This window comes from Pleurodeles waltl, chromosome 2_2, assembly GCF_031143425.1.
Source record: "Pleurodeles waltl isolate 20211129_DDA chromosome 2_2, aPleWal1.hap1.20221129, whole genome shotgun sequence".
Classification (NCBI taxonomy): domain Eukaryota; kingdom Metazoa; phylum Chordata; class Amphibia; order Caudata; family Salamandridae; genus Pleurodeles; species Pleurodeles waltl.
The window spans coordinates 1,161,389,721-1,161,415,942 of record NC_090439.1 but is presented as its reverse complement, the minus strand read 5'-3'; the positions used below and the strand labels follow the sequence as shown (position 1 = coordinate 1,161,415,942).

General features: G+C 51.5%; 1 protein-coding gene across 1 annotated transcript in view; it reads left to right on the top strand.

Annotated features, from left to right (window-relative positions):
• Positions 1-1,001: 1,001 nt before the first annotated feature.
• Positions 1,002-26,222, top strand: part of DGAT1 (diacylglycerol O-acyltransferase 1) — a 228,025-nt gene continuing 202,804 nt past the window's right edge. Inside the window, exon 1 of the mRNA XM_069221103.1 lies at positions 1,002-1,378. Within this exon, the coding sequence (XP_069077204.1) occupies positions 1,230-1,378 (149 nt within the window). The 5' untranslated portion in view covers positions 1,002-1,229. The remainder of the gene's footprint in view (positions 1,379-26,222) is intronic.

Genomic DNA, 26,222 nt, shown 5'->3' with positions numbered 1-26,222 from the left:
GTTCTTGGAGAACCTACAAAGCCTATATATCCCTACAACCAAAATGGTCAAGCTAACATAATGGTACATTGCTTTTGTAAATCAGCCATTGTGAAAAATTATCCATGTAACAGGGCAGTCTGCAAGACGGTAACAAAACTGCCCCAAGGACGGACAAACTTAAAGAATTTACCAATGATAACAAAGGATTTTTGAAAGGCAAGCCCATGAACAAGTGAAAGTGATGGTCGTGAGGTGGATGTGGTTAAAAGTGCACAATATTTACAATACTTACAATCAGGCTTGAGCGAGCAACCTAAAAATGGACTACCTCTGTCGCATCCCTTATTCCGTCACTGCGACCACCTCTTTAAAAAATGCCAACCAAAATTGTGGTAAAAAAAAATAAAAACAATTGGATTCAGCTCTGCGTGTTACTGAAAGCTGGGAAGATGATGACTTTAACACAGCAAACAAGTTTGTTTATGCCCTTTATTTGAAAAAAACAGACACTTTTATCCAGTTTGCTTTTTTCCTATTTTTTACAAAAACTCAAAATGTAGATATATTTTGGTTATTTTCTCAGTCCACAAACCTTGGGTACCTCTAGAATTCCCAGGATTTTGGGGGGGGGGGGGGGGGGAGAGACATTGGCGCATATACCTTATGTGGACTGAAAGCTATGGAGGCCCAAGTACAGACTATACCAAATAGCCAAAAAAAGTGCTCAACACTTAGAGGAGGCCCAGCAGCTAAGGGGTTACTGCCGGACTGACATGTTGGCAGTGTGCACAGCAGGGCAGTGACAGGTAGCCCTGGTGAGCTGGCACCGTGCCCTGCTGTTGCCACTTTCAGCCCGTGGGCGTGGCCTGGCTTGTCCTTAAGGTGCCCTGGAGTCCAGCTGCTGGGAGGCGGGACATCTGAAGGAAAAGTAGGTGACAGAGCGGGATCGCCCTCTGATTGGCCAGTCACAAGAAGATTTCTCCTCACCCAGCGGGCGGGGCCTAGCGACCCTCGCCGTGGATTGGCGGCGGGCGGGTGCGTGGGTGACCTATGGAACCGGGAGGCGCTGCCAGAAAGTTTCACGAGCTCGGAGGAGTCTTCCGTGTGGTGTCAGCGGGGCGCGCGAGCCCGGCGTCCAGTGCCTCGCGCCAGCAGCCTCGCGCCGCCTCGAGCTTCGCCGTCAGTGCCCGCGCGCCCGCTGCCTCGCGCCACGCCCGCTGCCTCGCGCCACGCCCCCCACCCCAGCCATGGCGGAGAGTCCCCGGGCCCGCGGCCGGCGCCGGAGGGTGGGCCGGCTGGCGAGCAGCTCGAGCCCCGCCAGCGACGAGGACCTCCGGGACGGCAGGGCGACGGGAGTCCCGGCAGAGGAGGAGCGCGGCCCCTACGGGGAGCTGAGGTGAGAGCTCGGCGGGGTTGGGGCGGGTGCCCTGGCTGCAGACGCCTGACATGCCTCTGTTTGCATGTGCGCGTCTTGAGGTGCACACCTGGAGCTCCCCGGTTCATGCATGGCTAACTCACAGCGTGGAGCTGTGCATTCCGGGACTTGTAGTACCATCGTACCAGGATAGACCAAAGACTGTCTGTTTGCATGTAGACCCCTGGCATGTCTGTGTTTGCATGTGCACGGCTTGATATGCATACATGAAGCAGCACTCTGGTGCATGCACGATTAACAGCGTGCAGCTTTGCATTCTGGGACTTGTAGTCCCATCATCCCAGTATAGACCCAAGACTGCCTGTTGCATGTAGACCTGACGTGTCTGTGTTTGCATGTGCACGGCTTGATATGCATACATGAAGCAGCACTCTGGTGCATGCACGATTAACAGCGTGCAGCTTTGCATTCTGGGACTTGTAGTCCCATCATCCCAGTATAGACCCAAGACTGCCTGTTGCATGTAGACCTGGCATGTCTGTGTTTGCATGTGCACGGCTTGATATGCATACATGAAGCAGCACTCTGGTGCATGCACGATTAACAGCGTGCAGCTTTGCATTCTGGGACTTGTAGTCCCATCATCCCAGTATAGACCCAAGACTGCCTGTTGCATGTAGACCTGACGTGTCTGTGTTTGCATGTGCACGGCTTGAGGTGCACACCTGGAGCGCCCCGGTTCATGCATGGCTAACTGGCAGCGTGGAGCTGTGCATTCCGGGAATTGTAGGCTCCGGTGCCACCAAAGCACAGCGAAAACCTGGACTGGACAGCCCGAGACTGCAGCACACGAGGCTTGTGTGCATTGCTGTGAGTCGCTGATGGTGAGATGCAGAAGGGTTCATGAGCCCCTCTTAGAATTCGGGGTGGCGGGGACCCCGTCGCTCTGCCTCTCACCTCATGTTTTCACAGTTCTTAGAAGCGACTATTGCAGCCAGCACGTGAATCTGCCCTAGCCCCACAGTGCTGCAAAGCCCTGCTAGTGGCAATGCAGCGCTATGCCAGCCTTTAAGACGCCAGTTGGTGGTTGTGAAGCGGTTTAGTGATTGAGAAGCAGCAGGAAGCTGAGTCGGTGTGTGGGACACACAAGGCTGTCGTCCCCAGCCTGCCCCCCTCGAGTGATGGGGCTGGGATCCCGCTCAGTGTAACTTCATAAAGTGCGATCCACTTGTGTGTGCTGCCACCGCCCATGGTAAAAGCACCCCTGTGCACGCGCCAGGGGAGCAGTGTTGACACAGTGACCTGCTGCCCAGTGACATTTCAGGAACTGACATGACACAGCTGCGGTGGCTTCACCGGGCATGGTGAGAAAGTTATTAAAATAGCACGAGTACTAAAGCAAGTATGTTACATAAAACACACAAATGGGTAATATGTGAATAGTACATGTGCCCAACATCTCTTACCTCCCAGGATGACTAATCTCCAACGAGGCAGTGCCAGCATTAGTCTCTTCCAAGAATACATAACTCAGTAGCGCCTAACAGTTTGTTGGTTATTGGCACAGACGGTACATGCACCGGAATCAGTGACCCAGGCGCTGTATCCACCCATGACCCCAGATAGCAGTGAGCATCAGTCGCCCCAGAGCAGTAATATGTACTAGCATCCTCTGAGAGCATCATGCACCAAGGGCCCACAGAATCCCATTCATCAGTGGCCTTAGGCTGTAACAGGCACGAATGTCACCGGCATTAAAAGGTATTGTCACTCCCTGTTACCAATATGCATCAGTGGCCCCACAGGTCCTCCGCTGTAGCTTTACAAAACATCTCAATGGCCACCGACATAAAACCGCTTCAATGGCCACAGGCGTTAATGAGTATCGCTGGACCCAGTAGCGTGCACCAGTGGCCGCAGGCAGCGATAGGAGTTAACGGTGCAGCAATATACCAGGCCGTAGGAAGAATGTGCAGATCCGTAGAAGGTGAAGCCGTGGAAGTGGCTGCCTTTGGATGGCCCCCTGTTCCCAATGCTAGGGATTGGAAAGGGTCAGAGTGCAGCTGTTGCATGTTTACGTGGGGTTCATCCTCGGTTATCGGTAACACTTCTGAAATTATTCAAGGAAGCGGGCAAAGTTTTGAACTCCGGACTTTTCAGATGCTTGCATCTCACTAAGATCTCGGAGGCTGCTGACTGACTCCTGTGTTTGCACGCTAGGATTAGGAAAGGCTGGAGTACAGCTGTCCCATGTTTAAGTGGGCCAAATCCTTAGTTATCTGTAACATTTTGGTAACTTCTGAAGGATGAAGGTAAAGCACTGAAGAGGACTTTAAATGTTATGCACTCAGCACTTTTTAGACATGTGTATTTTAATAAGATCATGGGGTATTGTATTGGAAGAGGGCAGGAACACCTGACCCAACAAGGAGGGCTGTCTATTGTACCTGCGCTACTCATAGCGACAACACTTATTGCAGCTTATTACGGAAGTGCGGGGCACTGGGAAGAGTGGGTGAGATTATAACATGGAATCTTTTAGCTTAAGTGCTTGATATTAGGTATCCAGAGATGTTTTATATGTGTAATTAGGTGAGTAATGTTTTTAAGAAACAAATTGTTGTGGGGTATTGGACAGCTTGATTGAGTATTCACGTTGTGTTTTATATGCATTAGGAAGGAGAATATAAACAAGTAATGTGAGTGTAAAGCAATAAGGCTGCAAATGTATTTTATAATATTTTCCACATTGTTGCGGTTTTAAGTAAACAATAAACTTTTACTTGCTTGGAGGTGGCAGCATCCGTTGGTCCCTTGTCCGTGGACCCGTGTTGTACAGAGTTTCACTTCCTGCTCCATTCAGGATGGACTTCGTGTCAACCACCGGAGGTGGATGGCGCACGCCTCCTGCGTGGACTCTGCCACCGGGCTGCTGGGTGCACTGCGAGGCTGGGCAGAGTACTTGACCCCAGTGTTTGGTGACCCGGAAACAAGCTACTGTCGGCGCTTATCGGTACTTGCAGCGGGGGTTGGGGCCTGGCGACCCTAATCCAGAAACCAAATTCTGGTTGGCCATCTATAGCCAATGCAAGGCATGGGGAGTCTTCTTAAAAACATGGCGTCGGCGAGCTCAGCTGATTGTAGGACAGCCTGTGACCTTGGGCGATGCAGGGCACCTTAGGTGATGCTGTAACACAAGAAGTGCGATACCTTGCAAGACTAGGAGAGGGCTGTGAGGGGGTGTACGACAAGAGACGCTGGGCTATGGTAGGATTCAGACACCCTTTTTTGTCTGTATCAATTATTTTATTGGAATAAATTCAGTGCGTACCGGCACTTCTCAGAAACAAGCAGGTACTCTAGTACAGAGTACCTGCACTTTAAATTTTCCATTTCAAGCACTGCATAAATTAAATACCCAAAAAGACATATGAGCAAATTCAATGCCATGCACGTCCAGCATACATCCATAGTAAGGTACAAATGCTGTTTGCAACACGTGCATCAATACCAAACGTTCCTAAAATAAAAGGCACCCCCACCGGAGTGGGGAGGGTAGGCCGCTTCCCAGCTCACTTCCGGTCTGACGTAACATTTCACTAGTAGTTGCCAACAACGGAATCTGACGCACGTAGACCCGCGACGTGAACTCTCTCCAACATCTCCATCAAGCCCCCCTTTCTGATTTTTCTGGCATTAGCTCCTGTGGCATTGCACCTAATATACTGCGCACATTTCTCTGAATTCTGTACACCTTCAGCAATGTTAGCTGCTTTTACTGAGTGGCAGCCCCGGACACGGCCATTCTTGTATTTTATTTTAAAGCTTAGTTTCTATTAAAGTATACTCATAATTGATATGTTCAATATCGGACGTTTCCGCAAAGCACCTTAACACTGTGACGTAGTCTTCTGTGGACGTTTTTTTTCATTCTGCCTCCTTGAATGAAACTTGTAGTGTCCATAACTATAGGGAGCTGGGCTGCTCGATTGTACCAGTTCCCCCTCCACTGTGTAACTAACTCCTAGGCATGCAAACAGTTTCTCTAAGACGGTCGAGTCCACCCCCTTATTAGTGAAGAGTCCGGACAGACCTCGGCTTCATCTCACGCATACTGAGGGTTGGCAGAACCCGTACAACGCTTGGAGCAAGACACCTCTCCTAAAGCTGTCCAAACACTGTAGGAGCACCAAAAAGGATTTTATGATTAAAATAAGCAAAGAATGAATCTGTCCACTGCAAAGTTAGTTTCAAAGTAAGTTCCACTCTACGTGGCTTCTCCATTCTGCATGGAGAGTCAATGGGAGTTCCTCCGCGGTACCCACAAGTGACGGGGCCGAGTTCTCCCTGCTCGAGTACCATAGCACGCCTCCCATCCCACGCCCCCCCCCCCCTCACGCTCTCTAGATCAGTCGGCCCCCGGTGCAGCCGGGCTCGGTGCACAGCTCCTGCTCTTCAGAGCTCCCGTCGGGGGTTTCTGGCTCGCATCTCTGTGCCAGTCTTTTGGTCTTTCCGAGTCTGGGACAGCAGAGTGTACACTGCCCCCCTCGTTTACCAGCTCTGTCCTTGGCACTAGAGCCCTCTTTCCAGGTACCGGCTTGCTGTGAGTGTAAGTTGGCTTTGTCACTCACTTTCCAGTTCCAATAAATAATCCTCACAAAATCCGATGTCGGACAATTTACAGAGGTTCAATCTGTCTCCTACACAATAACTATTGTGGGTGCGATGTGATGAAACTAGGTACGTATCTGGAGATCGTCCGACCCGGATCCATTCATAGAACAAACCACCCAAGGCCTGATCAGTGCGAGCCACACTCCTACCCACGGTTCAGTGGATTCTCAACCCCTTCCCAGACCTGCACCACGCATGTTTCTGTGTCTGTCCTCACTCAGAAGTCCAGCTATGTTCTGTTTCTTGGGAAACCCTTAAGTCTGGACTCGGAGGCCAACGGGCGACAACTTACCCTGTTCCTTTTGGCAGGCTCTGGGTCTTGCTCTTGCAAGCGACGGCCACAGATGTACCATGTGCACCACAAGCTTCAACCCGAAGCATCGTCTGATGTAGCGTCAAGCAAAGGTGGGAGGGAAGGTACCCTGCTGGGACCCGTGGTTTACCACAGTGTTTGACATTCTGTGAAGACTCTCGAGGTTACTGGGATTGCTGTGACCCATGGTTTACCACAGTGTTTGACTTGCTGTGAAGACTTCTGAACCTGTTCAAAACATTCAAAATGCCACAATAGTGGGAGAAAAGGAAACCGATGAAGGCGAGTAACCTGGAGCTGCCAGGGAGAAGCACACATCTGAGAGAAGAACACTGAGCGCCGCATAGGGAGGGGAGAAGTGCACCTGGAAAACACATACACTCTTGTGCAGTGCTTAATAACAGAAAACAGTATTGCTTGGAAAGCGAGCAGTGAAAGGAAACAGTAATACACCCATGCCCCAGGGAAGAAAGAGACTCGAGGAGAAAGGAAAGCCCACACACGCTGATAAATAAGAAACACTAGAGTGAGTCACAACAAAAGCTAACCAATGGCAAGCAATGGGCAGGCTCTAAGCCCACTGTACGACAACAATGTTTTGCAATAGACAACGTATGCACTGTCTGGTAGGGAAGACCTTAAAGGATGAGATCTCCAAAGTAAAACAAACAAGGCGTGTGATAGTAACATAACCAGGAGTGCTGCACGGTTTGTTGCCTTTCTGCCTCCAGATAAACAAGGGATATGTTGTCTGTTCAAGGCACCTTACATCAGTTTTTATGCAGCGAGCTGCGCCTCGGAGCTGTGTTGTCGCGCACATTTACAGTTTGTAATGTTTGCCGTCTGGAAACACACAGATTGTGCGGTGTGTAAAGTGTCTTCTTTCCCCAGGGCTCTCTACGTTTTCTTTAAAGGTTGAAAGCAGCCGGTGAACAGTCGCTCGCTTTACAAATGTGGACATCCCTCGTTCCCGTGGCATGGAGTAAGTCTGAGGTGAAGTCGGTGTGAGAGGTAACCCTGGCAAACCCAGGCGCCTGTGGCTTTAGAGCTATACGTTCCCTTTTGCAAAGAAAGGTTGTAGTTGACCTGCTTGTGGGACAGGAGTGGTGCTTTGCTACGAAAGTTTGTAGATGACTTAAGTGCTGAAGTTCCCATTTGCAAAGAAAAGCTATAGTTGATATGTGCTAAGAAAAGTTGTAATAGACATCAGAGCTGAAGTTCCCTTTTGCACAGGTGACTTGCATGGGAAGCTTCCTTGTGCAGCAAGAGGCGGTCAGTGGGTTCCACGGAAGACCCCCTCCAAAGAGAGGTTCTCTGCGACTTGCACACAGCAGGGACGTTTCATTTTGCAGAGAGATTCTGTGAGGTGCATACAGAGAATACATTTCCTTTCTGCATTGAGAGGTTGTAGGTAGTTTGCACAGGTTTTCCTCAGCAAAGAGAGGTTGTGTATGAGGTGCACAGGTTTCCCCTCTGCAGCGAAGTTGTGTGTGAGTTGCACATGTTTCCCCTCTGCAGAGAGATGTTGTGTGTGAGTTGCACACGTTTCCCCTCTGCAGAGAGGTTGTGTGTGAGTTGCACAGGTTTCCCCTCTGCAGAGAGAGGTTGTGTGTGAGTTGCACAGGTTTCCCCTCTGCAGAGATGTTGTGTGACAGTAGCAAAAGTTCCCCCTGCAGAGAGAGGTTGTGTGTGAGTTGCACAGGTTTCCACTCTGCAGCGAGGTTGTGTGTCAGTTGCACATGTTTCCCCTCTGCAGAGAGAGGTTGTGTATGAGTTGCACATGTTTCCCCTCTGCAGAGAGATGTTGTGTGTGAGTTGCACACGTTTCCCCTCTGCAGAGAGATGTTGTGTGTGAGTTGCACACGTTTCCCCTCTGCAGAGAGAGGTTGTGTGTGAGTTGCACAGGTTTCCCCTCTGCAGAGAGAGGTTGTGTGGGAGTTGCACAGGTTTCCCCTCTGCAGAGAGAGGTTGTGTGGGAGTTGCACAGGTTTCCCCTCTGCAGAGATGTTGTGTGACAGTAGCAAAAGTTCCCCCTGCAGAGAGAGGTTGTGTGTGAGTTGCACAGGTTTCCCCTCTGCAGAGAGAGGTTGTGTGTGAGTAGAGAGGTTGTGTGTGAGTTGCACAGGTTTCCCCCCTGCAGAGAGAGGTTGTGTGTGAGTTGCACAGGTTTCCCCTCTGCAGAGAGAGGTTGTGTGTGAGTTGCACAGGTTTCCCCTCTGCAGAGAGAGGTTGTGTGTGAGTTGCACAGGTTCCCCCTCTGCAGAGAGAGGTTGTGTGTGAGTTGCACAGGTTCCCCCTCTGCAGAGAGAGGTTGTGTGCGAGTTGCACAGGTTCCCCCTCTGCAGAGAGGGGTTGTGTGCGAGTTGCACAGGTTCCCCCTCTGCAGAGAGGGGTTGTGTGCGAGTTGCACAGGTTCCCCCTCTGCAGAGAGGGGTTGTGTGCGAGTTGCACAGGTTCCCCCTCTGCAGAGAGGGGTTGTGTGCGAGTTGCACAGGTTCCCCCTCTGCAGAGAGGGGTTGTGTGCGAGTTGCACAGGTTCCCCCTCTGCAGAGAGGGGTTGTGTGCGAGTTGCACAGGTTCCCCCTCTGCAGAGAGGGGTTGTGTGCGAGTTGCACAGGTTCCCCCTCTGCAGAGAGAGGTTGTGTGCGAGTTGCACAGGTTCCCCCTCTGCAGAGAGAGGTTGTGTGCGAGTTGCACAGGTTCCCCCTCTGCAGAGAGAGGTTGTGTGCGAGTTGCACAGGTTCCCCCTCTGCAGAGAGAGGTTGTGTGTGAGTTTCGACTCTGCAGAGAGAGGTTGTGTGCGAGTTGCACAGGTTTCCCCTCTGCAGAGAGAGGTTGTGTGCGAGTTGCACAGGTTTCCCCTCTGCAGAGAGAGGTTGTGTGCGAGTTGCACAGGTTTCCCCTCTGCAGAGAGAGGTTGTGTGCGAGTTGCACAGGTTTCCCCTCTGCAGAGAGAGGTTGTGTGCGAGTTGCACAGGTTTCCCCTCTGCAGAGAGATAGGTTGTGTATGAGTTGCACAGGTTTCCCCTCTGCAGAGAGAAGTTGTGTGTGAGTTGCACAGGTTTCCCCCTGCAGAGATGTTGTGTGTGTTTCCCCTCTGCAGAGAGAGGTTGTGTGTGAGTTGCACAGGTTTCCCCCTGCAGAGAGAGGTTGTGTGTGAGTTGCACAGGTTTCCCCTCTGCAGAGATGGTGTGTGAGTTGCACAGGTTTCCCCTCTGCAGAGATGGTGTGTGAGTTGCACAGGTTTCCCCTCTGCAGAGATGTTGTGTGAGAGTTGCACAGGTTTCCCCTCTGCAGAGATGTTGTGCGCGAGTTGCACAGGTTTCCCCCTGCAGAGAGAGGTTGTATGTGAGTTGCACAGGTTTCCCCCTGCAGAGAGAGGTTGTATGTGAGTTGCACAGGTTTCCCCCCTGCAGAGATGTTGTGTGTGAGTTGCACAGGTTTCCCCTCTGTGGAGAGGGGTTGTGTGTGAGTTGCTCAGGTTTCCCTCTGCAGAGGGAGGTTTTGTGTGAGTTGCACAGGTTTCCCCCTGCAGAGATGTGTGTGAGAGTTGCACAGGTTTCCCCCTGCAGAGATGTTGTGTGTGAGTTGCACAGGTTTCCCTGTGCAGAGAGGGTGTGTGAGAGTTGCACAGGTTTCCCCCTGCAGAGATGTTGTGTGTGAGTTGCACAGGTTTCCCCTGCAGAGATGTTGTGTGTGAGTTGCACAGGTTTCCCTCTGCAGAGAGGGTGTGTGAGTTGCACAGGTTTCCGTCTGCAGAGAGGGTGTGTGTGAGTTGCACAGGTTTCTGTCTGCAGAGATGTTGTGTGTGAGTTGCACAGGTTTCCGTCTGCAGAGATGTGTGTGAGTTGCACAGGTTTCCGTCTGCAGAGATGTTGTGTGTGAGTTGCACAGGTTTCCGTCTGCAGAGATGTTGTGTGTGTGAGTTGCACAGGTTTCCGTCTGCAGAGATGTTGTGTGTGTGAGTTGCACAGGTTTCCGTCTGCAGAGATGTTGTGTGTGAGTTGCACAGGTTTCCCCTCTGCAGAGAGAGGTTGTGTGTGAGTTGCACAGGTTTCCCTCTGCAGAGAGGGTGTGTGAGTTGCACAGGTTTCCCTCTGCAGAGAGGGTGTGTGAGAGTTGCACAGGTTTCTGTCTGCAGAGATGTTGTGTGTGAGTTGCACAGGTTTCCGTCTGCAGAGATGTTGTGTGTGAGTTGCACAGGTTTCCGTCTGCAGAGATATGTGTGTGTGAGTTGCACAGGTTTCCGTCTGCAGAGATATGTGTGTGTGAGTTGCACAGGTTTCCGTCTGCAGAGATGTTGTGTGTGTGAGTTGCACAGGTTTCCGTCTGCAGAGATGTTGTGTGTGAGTTGCACAGGTTTCCCCTCTGCAGAGAGAGGTTGTGTGAGAGTTGCACAGGTTTCCCCCTGCAGAGAGGTTGTGTGTGAGTTGCACAGGTTTCCCCCCTGCAGAGAGGTTGTGTGTGAGTTGCACAGGTTTCCCCTCTGCAGAGAGAGGTTGTGTGAGAGTTGCACAGGTTTCTCCCTGCAGAGATGTGTGTGAGTTTCCCCTCTGCTGAGAGGTTGTGGGTGAGTTGCACAGGTTTCCCCTCTGCAGAGATGTTGTGTGTGAGTTGCACAGGTTTCCCTCTGCAGAGATGTTGTGTGTGAGTTGCACAGGTTTCCCTCTGCAGAGAGAGGTTGTGTGAGTTGCACAGGTTTCCCCTCTGCAGAGAGGTTGTGTGTGAGTTGCACAGGTTCCCCCCTGCAGAGAGAGGTTGTGTGTGAGGTGCACAGGTTTCCCCCCTGCAGAGAGAGGTTGTGTGTGAGTTGCACAGGTTTCCCCTCTGCAGAGAGAGGTTGTGTGTGAGTTGCACAGGTTTCCCCTCTGCAGAGAGAGGTTGTGTGTGAGTTGCACAGGTTTCCCCTCTGCAGAGAGAGGTTGTGTGTGAGTTGCACAGGTTTCCCCTCTGCAGAGAGAGGTTGTGTGTGAGTTGCACAGGTTTCCCCTCTGCAGAGAGAGGTTGTGTGTGAGTTGCACAGGTTTCCCCTCTGCAGAGAGAGGTTGTGTGAGTTGCACAGGTTTCCCCTCTGCAGAGAGATGTTGTGTGTGAGTTGCACAGGTTTCCCCCTGCAGAAAGAGGTTGTGTGTGAGGTGCACAGGTTTCCCCCCTGCAGAGAGAGGTTGTGTGTGAGTTGCACAGGTTTCCCCTCTGCAGCGAGGTTGTGTGTGAGTTGCACAGGTTTCCCCTCTGCAGCGAGGTTGTGTGTGAGTTGCACAGGTTTCCCCTCTGCAGCGAGGTTGTGTGTGAGTTGCACAGGTTTCCCCTCTGCAGAGATGTTGTGTGTGAGTTGCACAGGTTTCCCCTCTGCAGAGAGAGGTTGTGTGTGAGTTGCACAGGTTTCCCCCTGCAGAGATGTGTGTGAGTTGCACAGGTTTCCCCCTGCAGAGATGTGTGTGAGTTGCACAGGTTTCCCCCTGCAGAGATGTGTGTGAGTTGCACAGGTTTCCCCCTGCAGAGATGTGTGTGAGTTGCACAGGTTTCCCCCCTGCAGAGAGGTTGTGTGTGAGTTGCACAGGTTTCCCCTCTGCAGAGAGAGGTTGTGTGTGAGTTGCACAGGTTTCCCCCTGCAGAGAGAGGTTGTGTGTGAGTTGTACAGGTTTCCTCCTGCAGAGAGAGGTTGTGTGTGAGTTGTACAGGTTTCCTCCTGCAGAGAGAGGTTGTGTGTAAGTTGTACAGGTTTCCCCCTGCAGAGAGATGTTGTGTGTGTGAGTTGCACAGGCTCCCCCTGCAGAGAGAGGTTGTGTGTGTGAGTTGCACAGGTTTCCCCTCTGCAGAGATGTTGTGTGTGAGTTGCACAGGTTTCCCCTCTGCAGAGATGTTGTGTGTGAGTTGCACAGGTTTCCCCTCTGCAGAGATGTTGTGTGTGAGTTGCACAGGTTTCCCCTCTGCAGAGAGAGGTTGTGTGTGAGTTGCACAGGTTTCCCCTCTGCAGAGAGAGGTTGTGTGTGAGTTGCACAGGTTTCCCCTCTGCAGAGAGAGGTTGTGTGTGAGTTGCACAGGTTTCCCCTCTGCAGAGAGAGGTTGTGTGTGAGTTGCACAGGTTTCCCCTCTGCAGAGAGGTTGTGTGTGAGTTGCACAGGTTTCTCTCTGCAGAGATGTGTGTGAGTTGCACAGGTCCCCTCTGCAGAGATGTGTGTGATTTGCACAGGTTCCCCTCTGTAGAGAGATGTTGTGTGTGAGTTGCACAGGTTCCCCTCTGTAGAGAGATGTTGTGTGTGAGTTGCACAGGTTCCCCCTGCAGAGAGAGGTTGTGTGAGTTGCACAGGTTTCTCTCTGCAGAGATGTGTGTGAGTTGCACAGGTCCCCTCTGCAGAGAGAGGTTGTGTGAGTTGCACAGGTTTCCCCCCTGCAGAGATGTTGTGTGTGAGTTGCACAGGTTCCCCTCTGCAGAGATGTTGTGTGTGAGTTGCACAGGTCCCCCCTGCAGAGAGAGGTTGTGTGAGTTGCACAGGTTTCTCTCTGCAGAGATGTGTGTGAGTTGCACAGGTCCCCCCTGCAGAGAGATGTTGTGTGTGAGTTGCACAGGTTCCCCTCTGCAGAGATGTTGTGTGTGAGTTGCACAGGTTCCCCTCTGCAGAGATGTTGTGTGTGAGTTGCACAGGTTCCCCTCTGCAGAGATGTTGTGTGTGAGTTGCACAGGTTCCCCTCTGTAGAGAGATGTTGTGTGTGAGTTGCACAGGTCCCCCCTGCAGAGAGAGGTTGTGTGTGAGTTGCACAGGTTCCCCTCTGCAGAGAGAGGTTGTGTGTGAGTTGCACAGGTTCCCCTCTGTAGAGAGATGTTGTTTGTGAGTTGCACAGGTTCCCCTCTGCAGAGATGTTGTGTGTGAGTTGCACAGGTTCCCCTCTGCAGAGAGAGGTTGTGTGTGAGTTGCACAGGTTTCCCCTCTGCAGAGAGAGGTTGTGTGTGAGTTGCACAGGTTTCCCCTCTGCAGAGAGAGGTTGTGTGAGTTGCACAGGTTTCCCCTCTGCAGAGAGATGTTGTGTGTGAGTTGCACAGGTTTCCCCCTGCAGAAAGAGGTTGTGTGTGAGGTGCACAGGTTTCCCCCCTGCAGAGAGAGGTTGTGTGTGAGTTGCACAGGTTTCCCCTCTGCAGCGAGGTTGTGTGTGAGTTGCACAGGTTTCCCCTCTGCAGCGAGGTTGTGTGTGAGTTGCACAGGTTTCCCCTCTGCAGCGAGGTTGTGTGTGAGTTGCACAGGTTTCCCCTCTGCAGAGAGAGGTTGTGTGTGAGTTGCACAGGTTTCCCCCTGCAGAGATGTGTGTGAGTTGCACAGGTTTCCCCCTGCAGAGATGTGTGTGAGTTGCACAGGTTTCCCCCTGCAGAGATGTGTGTGAGTTGCACAGGTTTCCCCCTGCAGAGATGTGTGTGAGTTGCACAGGTTTCCCCCTGCAGAGAGGTTGTGTGTGAGTTGCACAGGTTTCCCCTCTGCAGAGAGAGGTTGTGTGTGAGTTGCACAGGTTTCCCCTCTGCAGAGAGAGGTTGTGTGTGAGTTGTACAGGTTTCCTCCTGCAGAGAGAGGTTGTGTGTGAGTTGTACAGGTTTCCTCCTGCAGAGAGAGGTTGTGTGTAAGTTGTACAGGTTTCCCCCTGCAGAGAGATGTTGTGTGTGTGAGTTGCACAGGCTCCCCCTGCACAGAGAGGTTGTGTGTGTGAGTTGCACAGGTTTCCCCTCTGCAGAGATGTTGTGTGTGAGTTGCACAGGTTTCCCCTCTGCAGAGATGTTGTGTGTGAGTTGCACAGGTTCCCCTCTGTAGAGAGATGTTGTGTGTGTTGCACAGGTTTCCCCTCTGCAGAGAGAGGTTGTGTGTGAGTTGCACAGGTTTCCCCCTGCAGAGATGTGTGTGAGTTGCACAGGTTTCCCCCCTGCAGAGAGGTTGTGTGTGAGTTGCACAGGTTTCCCCTCTGCAGAGAGAGGTTGTGTGTGAGTTGCACAGGTTTCCCCCTGCAGAGAGAGGTTGTGTGTGAGTTGTACAGGTTTCCCCCTGCAGAGAGATGTTGTGTGTGTGAGTTGCACAGGCTCCCCCTGCAGAGAGAGGTTGTGTGTGTGAGTTGCACAGGTTCCCCCTGCAGAGAGATATTGTGTGTGAGTTGCACAGGTTTCCCCTCTGCAGAGAGAGGTTGTGTGTGAGTTGCACAGGTTTCCCCTCTGCAGAGAGAGGTTGTGTGTGAGTTGCACAGGTTCCCCTCTGTAGAGAGATGTTGTGTGTGAGTTGCACAGGTTCCCCCTGCAGAGATGTGTGTGTGTGAGTTGCACAGGTCCCCCCTTGCAGAGATGTGTGTGTGTGTGTTGCACAGGTTCCCCCTGCAGAGAGAGGTTGTGTGAGTTGCACAGGTTCCCCCTGCAGAGAGAGGTTGTGTGAGTTGCACAGGTTCCCCCTGCAGAGAGATATTGTGTGTGAGTTGCACAGGTTCCCCCTGCAGAGAGATATTGTGTGTGAGTTGCACAGGTTTCCCCTCTGCAGAGAGAGGTTGTGTGTGAGTTGCACAGGTTTCCCCTCTGCAGAGAGAGGTTGTGTGTGAGTTGCACAGGTTTCCCCTCTGCAGAGAGAGGTTGTGTGTGAGTTGCACAGGTTTCCCCTCTGCAGAGAGAGGTTGTGTGTGAGTTGCACAGGTTTCCCCTCTGCAGAGAGAGGTTGTGTGTGAGTTGCACAGGTTTTCCCTCTGCAGAGAGGTTGTGTGTGAGTTGCACAGGTTTCTCTCTGCAGAGATGTGTGTGAGTTGCACAGGTCCCCTCTGCAGAGATGTGTGTGATTTGCACAGGTTCCCCTCTGTAGAGAGATGTTGTGTGTGAGTTGCACAGGTTCCCCTCTGTAGAGAGATGTTGTGTGTGAGTTGCACAGGTTCCCCCTGCAGAGAGAGGTTGTGTGAGTTGCACAGGTTTCTCTCTGCAGAGATGTGTGTGAGTTGCACAGGTCCCCTCTGCAGAGAGAGGTTGTGTGAGTTGCACAGGTTTCCCCCCTGCAGAGATGTTGTGTGTGAGTTGCACAGGTTCCCCTCTGCAGAGATGTTGTGTGTGAGTTGCACAGGTCCCCCCTGCAGAGAGAGGTTGTGTGAGTTGCACAGGTTTCTCTCTGCAGAGATGTGTGTGAGTTGCACAGGTCCCCCCTGCAGAGAGATGTTGTGTGTGAGTTGCACAGGTTCCCCTCTGCAGAGATGTTGTGTGTGAGTTGCACAGGTTCCCCTCTGCAGAGATGTTGTGTGTGAGTTGCACAGGTTCCCCTCTGTAGAGAGATGTTGTTTGTGAGTTGCACAGGTTCCCCTCTGCAGAGATGTTGTGTGTGAGTTGCACAGGTTCCCCTCTGTAGAGAGATGTTGTGTGTGAGTTGCACAGGTCCCCCCTGCAGAGAGAGGTTGTGTGTGAGTTGCACAGGTTCCCCTCTGCAGAGATGTTGTGTGTGAGTTGCACAGGTTCCCCTCTGTAGAGAGATGTTGTTTGTGAGTTGCACAGGTTCCCCCTGCAGAGAGAGGTTGTGTGAGTTGCACAGGTTTCTCTCTGCAAAGATGTGTGTGAGTTGCACAGGTTCCCCCCTGCAGAGAGAGGTTGTGTGTGAGTTGCACAGGTCCCCCCTGCAGAGAGAGGTGGCTGGTGGTTTGCCCTGTAAGCTCCCCTCTGCCTCCTTACAGTGGCACACGGGTCCCCAGCAGTGCCACAAGCACTCCGTGTGCACACAGGGCCCCACCCTCCCTCCACACCCCGATCACTCCCACCCTTGTAGAGACACACCCAGCTCTCGCACCCCACGCACCTTGGGAATGTCAGATCGGATCTGCAGACAGAGCCTGTTCGGGAGATAAGGGCCGAGGGCGCCTCTCATGCTGCCCTCGATTCCAGAATAAAAGGCCGAGCTCTGCCCCCCGATCCGTCGAAGGGTGTACATGGCGTCACCCCGGCCTGTCCCGGATCTCTATAACACTGACCCCTCCTCTTCCTTACTATAAAGAGGGCCTTCTTGTAAGACTCTGCACCGACACTGTTCGATTAAGATGTTACCTCCACATAACACCCGCCCGTTGCATTCTGGGACTTGTAGTCCACCTATAGTGACCTGCCGAGGTAGCAACATCCCACTTTGCAACGAGGCCACCCCTTGAAGGTGCTGTCTCCGTGTCTTCAGGTCGGGACAGTCTGCCCTTCCGTGGGGCGGGCGGGCTAGGAGCCCCCGCCGGGGTGAAGCCACGCCAGCCGTGACGACTTCTCCTCTTGGGGTCTCCTCGAACATCTACACAAGTGCTTGTGGAAAATGTCAACAAAAAAAATCATAAATTCATTAGCTTTATATACAGCAACGCTTGAAAGTCGGAGTTTCTATTTATCTATCCATGTACACATGGGACTTATATAGAAGAACTTTATATGTTTTTATTATTTTCCATATATATGTATAACTTTCTATGTAATTATGTATATATTTCTGTACTCCTACTGTAGAAAACATAAATTAAAAGAAAACCTTCAATTCTCTCTAACTCATCTTACTGCAGTGATCTCCAGTAACACTTTCTAGACTCTTCCCGCCTCTTCCTCCTGATCAAACCACTAAGAGACTCGCACGCCCACCGCTGGAATTAGCAGCGTTTATATTTCCCTGTACTGATCCAACAATAATGCAGTTTGGGTTCGGAGTAGGCACACTCACCAGAAAGCGCTTCAACGCCTCATCAGGGGTAGTATGCGCTATATGAATACAATTACAATACAATGCAGACATATTTAGGATACCTCTGACCAAATAACATACAACCCCAAATGGGGCTGAAGAGTCCACTAATGTAATTACCAGGGCAGGAGAGAGACTGAAAACACCTCGAGGCGGGACTCCGGTGAGAGGGTGCACCCTTTGCTTCTGCATCACGATTCCGGGGCCTCCGATCACGGCTCACCTCAAAGGGGAGGGTTATGGATGTTCCATGGCCTCCTTTCAAACAGGCGCCCAGAGCAGGCTCATTTATAGTGTCTTTAGAGAATGGTCTGCAACCCCACGTGTTGACTTTATCAGTATTGTTGTAGGATCCTGGCCACACCTGGGTCCAGGAAGTGGACTTCAAATGTTCCTGGGCTCGTGAGCTGACGTGCTCCATTTTGTGATGAATTGAACCATATTAATCACACCGTAGCCATTGCATCAATATCACATAGTCTGCGCATCCCAGAATGACGTCCTCAGAAGACCACACTATATTATAGAAGAAATCTAGCCTTCTATGTAAAAGGCCCTGGCGGTTCCCTCTCTTGGCATTATCCAGCCTCGCTGATGTGACTACGTTTGTGTATATTGCCGCTTGACTTGTATACAAGCCTTGAAAAAGCTTCATGACTGCAGCGAAACACGTGTCGGCGCTGGAGATCGAATGGAACTATATCATTGCCAAATGTACTACTCCTTGGATAAGCACTATATTCAACTGTTTAATATGTGGCTGTACCTATGACTTTTATGAAGAGAAATGCAATTACAGAAATGGTCTTACCATTCACAGTGCAATGGGTTGAAGAGTCTGGAAGGATCCTCCATCTTGGGTTCACCAGCAGAGGGGTCGTCCTGCTCCTTCGGTTGATGGACTACGATTAAGGAGGGGTGGATAGGGCGCAGGAAGGGTTTAGGTCCACGAGTGGCAGCCATGTTGTGCGGGTGCAGGGGTTGCCTCAGAATGCCCTCCTGCCACCAGCGACTTCTGGCGCACCCCCAGTTTGCCTGCACCCCCATATTTGGTCGCCCCACTGTTCTTATGGTGTCATTTACTGAATGCGTGTGTCTGCCAGGCAGAACCTTGTGTGTTTCTAGGTGGGGAGCTGGTGTTCTGGGGGGGATGTAAATATGCATGAATACTGTTGACCCCGGCCCTTGTGTAGGGTGCAGGACCGCTCCTCTTGTTCGGTGTTTACTTTGAAAGTGTAAGGGTTGCATCAGTGTTGTGTAGATTGGGGTGCCACGCAGTGCGGGTGGGACACCCTGCAGTGATGGCGGCTCTGGGGTTATGGGGTGACCTTGCTGTAGGCAGAAACGCCTCATGGTAAGCATGGCCTGTGTCTGTGGCCTGCCGAGGAGTGGCCATGTTATAGACCAGTGGTTCCCAACCTTTTGACTTCTGTGACTCCCCCTCCCCCCCCCCCCCTTACACTTTAACACTACTGGAAACTGGGGGGCCCCCCACTGAATCATTATTGGAATCCGGGGGCAATCCCACTGAGTCGTTACTGGAAGCGGGGACCCCGGCCTAAACATTTGTCAATGATTTGAAACTCAAAACCCATTCACAAAAATACAGAAACAAGCATTCACCAAACACATACACAAATGGTAACACACTTGACTATTTTCCAAACAAATATACATTAAAAAAAAAATACTAATAGGAAGGTTGAGACTTTTCTAAATTCAATTGAGGTCACTCATGGCCCATAGTGAATTCTGTTTGATGCACGGATCTGCTCCCACCAATCTGGGGAAACTAATTTCATTTTCAGCCTCATGTACAATACGATTTAAAATTTTCAATTGAACATTTAGCCACTTGCTTTATATACACTCTGTTAATCTGTTAATATTAATTTTCTAAGCAGTCGCGGACCCACAGAGGTCCTGGGACCACAGGTTGGGAACCACTGTTCTAGGACCTATGATTTGCAGTAATAAAGTTCGATGGTGTGCAGGAGCGGTTCTTGGCCTTCACTCTCCACTATGCTTCGTTTTACAAAGTGGTTATTGTAAGATGCATGATTGCGCCCAGGCGAGCCCTCCTGGGTTTACTGCTGAGCTCAGAATCCCAGCGCTCGGGTCCCTCCTGTCCCACTCGGTGTGACCTTGGGCCCGCTGGAGTAGGAACAGTTCAGTATTTTCTGCCGCCCTAGGTTGCAGGGCCTTCCCTAATCAGCATTTGTTCTGGGAGCGCCTGGTGATGAAACCTTTCTAGAATCGAGGCCTTGGATGGCTTCTAGTTGCTACATTCTTTTTAATGACTTTGAAAGTCCCTTCATGTTTTCTCACTTGTTCCTTGTGTATTTTCTGCGGCTCGCATCACTCCGTTCAGGGTTAAAGTTTAGCTTCTGCCAGGGATCTCTCCTTGCAGAGTTTGTGTGTGGTAAAAATCCGGGTGTAGCGCATAGAAGCCTTCACTTTCTACTCCGTGAGAAGCGTTTGACTGCCGTTTCTAGTCTGAGTCGGACCCGGAAAGCTGCCTTTTGTCTCAGTTTCTAGCGCCCTGCTCGTGCTCGGAGAGTACTCCTGGCCCCTGGGGCAAGAGCTCTGGAGAGGGGCGACGACTCCAGGACAGACCCTTCTTCTAGGGACTGTGGGGGGTGTCTGTACTGGACTCCAGGCATCGCCCCCACCTCTTCAGGAACCATCACCCTAGAGCAGTCTGTTCCTCTCTGGGCCCCATCACCCCATAACAGACTGTTACTCTCCGGACCCATCACCCCAGAACAGCCTTTTCACCTGTCTACCTCATCACCCCAGAACAGTCTGTTCTTCTTTGGGCCCCATCTCCCCAACTCTCTGGGCCCATCACCCTAGAACAGTCTGTTCCTCTCTGTGCCCCATCACCCCCTCCTCTCTGTGCCCCATAACATCAGTGTCTTCCTCTCTGTGCCCCATCACCCCCTCCCTCTGGGCCCCGTCACCCCAGAACAGTCTGTTCCTCTCTGGGCTCTGCCGTCACCACACCAGGGCCGCTCCCTGACAGGGGCCCAGGATCACGGGTTAGTCTGCAGAATAAGGGCAGCGCGGTGATGTGCAGTGTGAACAGACCGGGCCTTGATGGAAGATGCGTTAACAACATGCTGGACATTTCACAACACCCATCACCCAGGGAATGCGCGGCACCCGGGCCTCGAGGCCACAGTTCCGCATTAGTGTCATGTGGTGTGATCTTGTGCAATCCCCTCCCTTCCTCAGCGGGTTATATAGAACACTTTCTCCGTTGTGGTGATATCTGGAAGGATGACCTGCCCCCCTCTGGCACTCAGTGCCCTCGTTATCATGTACCCAGATCTGATCGAAGCTACATTCTCCACAGAGCCAGGGGTAGTGTGACATCACACACCTTTTGACCTTAATGACGTATCGGGAGGTGAGAGCAGGTGGCCTTTGACCCCGAATCTTCCCAGGAAGTGATGTCACCTGACCTTAGCCCTGACAATAATTGACATAACTGAGGTTCCAAAATACCTGCATAATTAGTATGACCACATGACCCAGACAAGTGTCTGTGTCAGATACCACAGCTTATTAGGGTGTCTGCATGAGCCAGAGGAACATGGTTTTTCTCTGTTACATGAAGAGTATTGTGCCACAAAACAAACATAAATTATTTGTATCACAAGCTGATTTAATAGTTCCCCTAGTTTTGACCGCAGTGAGAAGTGCATTGATAAATTATTGGAGGTAAAAATCAATCAATCAACAAATTTGTAGAGCGCGACTAATCCCCCGCTAGGGTCTCAAGGCGCTGGGGGGGGCGGGCAGCAGAGGAACGGTCGTTGACGATCAGTTGGGGATCAGTCGAAGAGCATGGTTTTGAGGTCTTTTCTGAATTACGATAGGGTGGGAGATCTTCTGAGGTGGATGGGGAGGGAGTACCAGGTCTTGGCAGCGAGGTGTGAGAAGGATCTTCCTCTGGCTGTGGTCTTCCGGATGCGAGGGATGGCGGCGAGGTCGGCGGAGCTGTCTGGTGGGCGTGTAGAAGTGGAGTCTTTGGTTGAGGTATTCTGGTCCAGTGTTTTGGAGGGCTTTGTAGGCGTGTGTGAGAAGCATGAATGTTATTCTCTTGTCTATCGGAAGCCAGTGCAGGTCTCTCAGCAGGGTAGAGGTGTGGCTGTGTCTGGGGACGTTATTGATGAGACACGCAGAGACGTTCTGGATGCGTTGCAGTTTTTCCGTGCCTTGGCGGCGGTTCCGGCGTCTAGTGCGTTGCCATAGTGTAGGCGGCTGCTGACGAGGGCCTGGGTGACTGTTCTTCTGGATTTGGTTTGGATCCATTTCAAGATTTTCCCTAGCATGCGCATGGTGTGGAAGCAGGTGGAGGAGACAGTGCTGACTTGACGGTTCATTGTGAGTGCTGAGTCCAGGATGAAGCCGAGGTTACGGATGTGGTCGGTAGGGGCCGGAGTGTTTCTGAAGGCAGTGGGCCCCCACAAGTCATCCCAGGCGGAGGGGTTGTTGACGAGGACTTCTGTTTTGTCGGGATTTAACGTGAGGCAGCTATCCTACATCCAGGCAGCGACTGCTTTCATTCCGTTGTGGAGGTTGGCTTTGGCTGTGTGCGTGTAGTTGGTGAGGGAGATGATTAGCTGTGTGTCGTCGGCGTATGAGACGATGTTGAGCGCATGTTGTCTGGCAATGGCTGCTAGTGGGGCCATGTAGAGGTTGAATAGAGTGGGACTCAGAGAGGAGCCTTGCGGGACGCCACAGTTGATCTTGGTGGCCTCTGAGTAGAAGGGGGTGAGGGGGGGAGGAGTCGGACCATTTGGGTCCTGTCAGTGAGGAAGGAGGTGATCAATTCTAGTGCCCTGTTGCGGATGCTGGCGTCATTGAGGCGAGTCCGTAGAGTGTGGTGGTCTCACCCCTGTCTAGGAGGATGCGAATGTCATCTGTGGCAGCAAGGAGGGTGGTCTTGGTGCTGTGTTGCTCCGGAAGCCTGACTGTGAAGGGTTCAGGGTGTTGTTGTCTTCAATGTGTTTGGTGAGTTGTCTGATGGCTTTTTTAATGACTTTCACTGGGAAGGGGAGCAGAGAGATGGGCCGGAAGGTCTTGAGGTCGTCTGGGTCTGCGGTGGGCTTCTTCAGTAAGGGGTTGCTTTTGGCGTGTTTCCAGATTTCCGGGAAGGTGGTGGTTTCGAAGGAGCGGTTGATTATGTGCCGGAGTTTGGGAGCAATGGTGCTGCCTGCTTTGTTGAAGATGTGGTGGGGGCCGGGGTCGGAGAGTGAGCCAGAGTGGATTGAGTTCATGATGTTGAGGGTTTCTTCATCGATGATGTTGGACCAACAGAGTAGGTGGTGTGGGTTTGGAGGAGCTTCGGTGGTGGGTATGACGGTGGTGGGCGTGGGGTGGTCCTGAGCCGGGAAGCTGTCGTAGATGTCCGAGATCTTGCAGTGAAAATAGGTGGAGAGGTTGTTGCAAAGTTCTTGGGACGGGGCATGACCATGGCGTTCGCTCCAGGGTTGGTCAGTTCACTGATGAGCGCAAAGAGCTCTTTACTGTTGTGTGCGTTGTTGTTGATGCGTTCCTGGAAGGCTTTTCACTGGGTGGTCCTGATGAGTTGGTGGTGGGTGTTTGTGGATTTTTTTAAGGCTTTGTGGTTGGTGGGGGTCCTGTCGGTGCGCCATTTTCTTTCGAGGCGTCTGCAGTTTTGTTTGGATTCCTTGAGGGCAGGGGTGAACCAATTGGCTTTCGTTGCTGTGCGCCTGTCGGAGGGTTTGTTGATTGGGGGGGGGGGCTAAGGTGTTGGTGCAGTCTGAGATCCAGTTGTTGAGGTCTAGAGCAGCTGTGTTCAAGTCAAGGACGTCTCTGGGGGGGGGGGGGAGGGTCAGTTTTTGAGGCTGGTGAATAACTGGTCTTTGGTGATCTTGTTCTAGCTCCTGTGGGGGAGGAATCGGTGAGCTAGGTGTCAGTCGGGTGGTTTGATGAAGGTGACGTGGATACATCGGTGGTCGGTCCATTGGAGTTCAGTGGTGTGGCTGAAGGAAATGTGGGTGCTGGCGGTGAAGATGGGGTCGAGTGTGTGCCCGGCAGAGTGGGTGGGTGAGGTTTTCGAGCAGCGTTGTGGAGTTGTTGTCGTTTGGGTTCTCCAGGTGGAAGTTGAGGTCCCAGAGGAAGATGTAGTCCTTGGAAACGAGCGCGTGGGTGGTGGCTAGGGCGGCGATGATCCTGCAGAACAGGGTGCGGGGGCCAGGCGGGCTGTAGATGAGGGTGCCTCACAGTGTTTTTGTTTGGGTTAGTTCCAATCTGGAAGTGGAGGAGTTCCACGTTGGTCGTTGTGTCTTCGGTGTTGGTGGAGAGGCGTAGGGACTCTTTGTGGACGATGGTGATGCCTCCTCCAGGTCTGTTCATATGGACTTTGTGGATGATCTTGTAGCCGTCCAGGATGGCGATGGTGATGTCTGGTGCAGAGGAGGGGTTTAGCCAGGTTTCCGTGAGGAAGGCGACGTCCGGGGATGTTGTGTCCATGAGGTTCCAGAGCTCGATGATGTGCCTGTGGATGGAGTGCGTGTTGATCAGTATGCAGCTGAGGTTGTGTTCTGCTGCGTGGGTCCTCTAGGGTGGATTAGAGTTGCGAGGGCTGGTAAATCTGCAGTGGTGATAGGTGAAGGGTCCCTTGGTTTCTCTTGGTGATGCCTGCTTACAGTTTTGTCACGTCCTGGGTTGAGTGCGATGAGTGCTGCTGGCATGTAGGCGTGGCGGTGGGAGGTCCAAGGGTTCCTGGCGCTGGTCACGATCGGGTCGCGGATGGGCACAGACGGGCATGCCTTTGGTGCAACGGCAGCACGCCCTCTGCGGGCAGCCGCGATTAAGTAAGGAAAGGGAGGAGGAGAGGAAAGCTGGGGGGGCAGCAGTGGGTAAAACGGCGTAAAAAGGGCAGCGAGGCAGCAGCGGCGGGGAGGGGGAAGCGAGCAGCGAGAGAAATGAGAGAGAAAATAAGAGTGAAAGCGAAAAAAGAGGAGATAAAAAAAAAAAAAAAGCTCAGAAAAATGAAAAAGGCACATCATGGCAGCCTGGCAGAAGAGCAGAGCTCTCCCACTAGACACCAGGGATGAGGCCAGGCAGGAGTCTGTGGGTGGTGGAGGGCCTCGAACTCCTGACCGGGGTCAGAGTTCAGACAGACAGGGGCTGCCCTTGATGGAGGAGCTGCACGGACGCAGAGCAGTACACTGACTAAAAAGATAAAACATATTAGTTGTATCTGTGTATTATTTGATAGGGTCATATATTAACTATGAACTGATACTGACTTAATTCAAGTCTTCTTGTTAATACACTTTGGTTTGTGATCATTTGCAAGGCGCCATCACTCGTGCCAAAGGTGAGGGTTTTATTGAAACACCATCTCTCATATATTCACAATAATGATTTGTGGGGAAAGCACGTTTAAAAGTCTGTTTATATATAAATAAAATAAAATATCGGAGGGCAGTGCATTGCACTGCAGAATGTGTGTATTTTACAAAACCAAAAGTGTAACGCCCAGGTTCCAGTGTGGGTGCAGAAAGTGAACTGTGCTGATCAAGGCGCTGTGCACCTTTGCTGGTGGACTTTGAAAGCGGTGAGCGAAGCTAATGAGCCTCACAGCATGTGTGTGTGTGTGTGGGGAGTGGGGCAGGGGGCGTCCCACAAGAAATGGGGGGACAGTGCTCTCTAAAGCAGTTTTTACTCAAAATTACCTAAAAGCCATAAGCTGTGAAAGGGCAGCCCCCATTCAAACCCTTTCATGGTGTGCCAAGCCAGTGAAACCTAATGCTTCACAGAAGTTCACCCAATGATTGCTAAATAGTGCAAAAATGAGGTTGGGGGGGAGGGGGTGTTGTGCCAGGGCCAATTTTTGTTACAGGTTGCCCCTAGGAACAGAAATGACATGAAATGTGCCAGAATGTTTCCAATAGTGGCATCCATTACCATGGATTATCGTCATGTAAAAACAGACTGCTAGTGTTGTACAGACAGCATTTTGTCGTGGTTATCCTCTGTTTTGCCAAGGGGCACCTCCAGTTTGCCAGCATTTCGCCATGGATGCCCGATACCAAGAACTTGTTCCTGTGTGTCAGCCTCAGCGTTTTCCACAGATGCCCCTTTGCCAAGTATTACTTCTAGTATGCCATTGTGTTATGGGACCAGTGGCACTTGCAAGGCTAATGCAACTTTCTCACTCCCTTGTGTTCACTCACTCATATGCACGTGAACATATTCATTACTACTCACACTCACTTTTACGTGCACTAACTTATCATCAGTCTGACTCGGGCTTATTCTGACTCACTCATATTTTCGCACTCACTTCCACTCACTCACTCTCATGCTCACTTATTTCTCATTCACTCGGACTCACTCATTCATTCCCTCCCACACTGATATTCAGTTTTACACTCACTCCCCTATACTTTCTCACAGTGACTTGCATTCACTCTTACACTCACTCGTTCTCACTTATTCTCACTCACTGACCCATTCACACTCGCTACTCATATTCTTCTGCTCTCACTCATTCAGTTATGCTCACTGTCACGCACGCTCTATCTCAGCCACACCGCCTTGCACTCTCTTAACACTTCCTCATTCCTACTCACACACTTGCCGTTGCTCCTTCAGTCTCATTCACTCAAACACACGAACAGCCATTCTTACTCACTTCTTGCTCATTCACACATACACAAATGCTCGCACACGAAGACCTGTTCAAACATACACTTGTTCTTTCACACAGTATTCATGGGAAGTTCACTTTTAGGGTCGAGCACATAAGCGCTCTGGCCCCTGTTGTAATCTCTCTTTGGGCTTGTAACCTCGCCCATGTCACTCCTACCACTTTTGTTGGTTCGTGGGCCTGTCTTTTAAAATTTGCTTGATTTCATTAGTGAAAGGCATACATACGTCATTGAGAGCACCGGTAAACTACTGAAAACATACGAGTCTCCATGTTTTCCGCATGGCTTCTGGACTACTTTTTCTTTTTCTTTCCTGCGCTGGGCAGTAGTCGAGAGCTTTGCATGACATCGACCCTGTTACATGGATAATTGTACTTTTGCCGATGCCCACTGCGAGAGTACTTCTGCTTCCTTTTGTGTGTCTGCCTCACACTCATGGCGGCTGTGGGCTCGCTTATGTGAAACTGTTTTACTTTTAATTT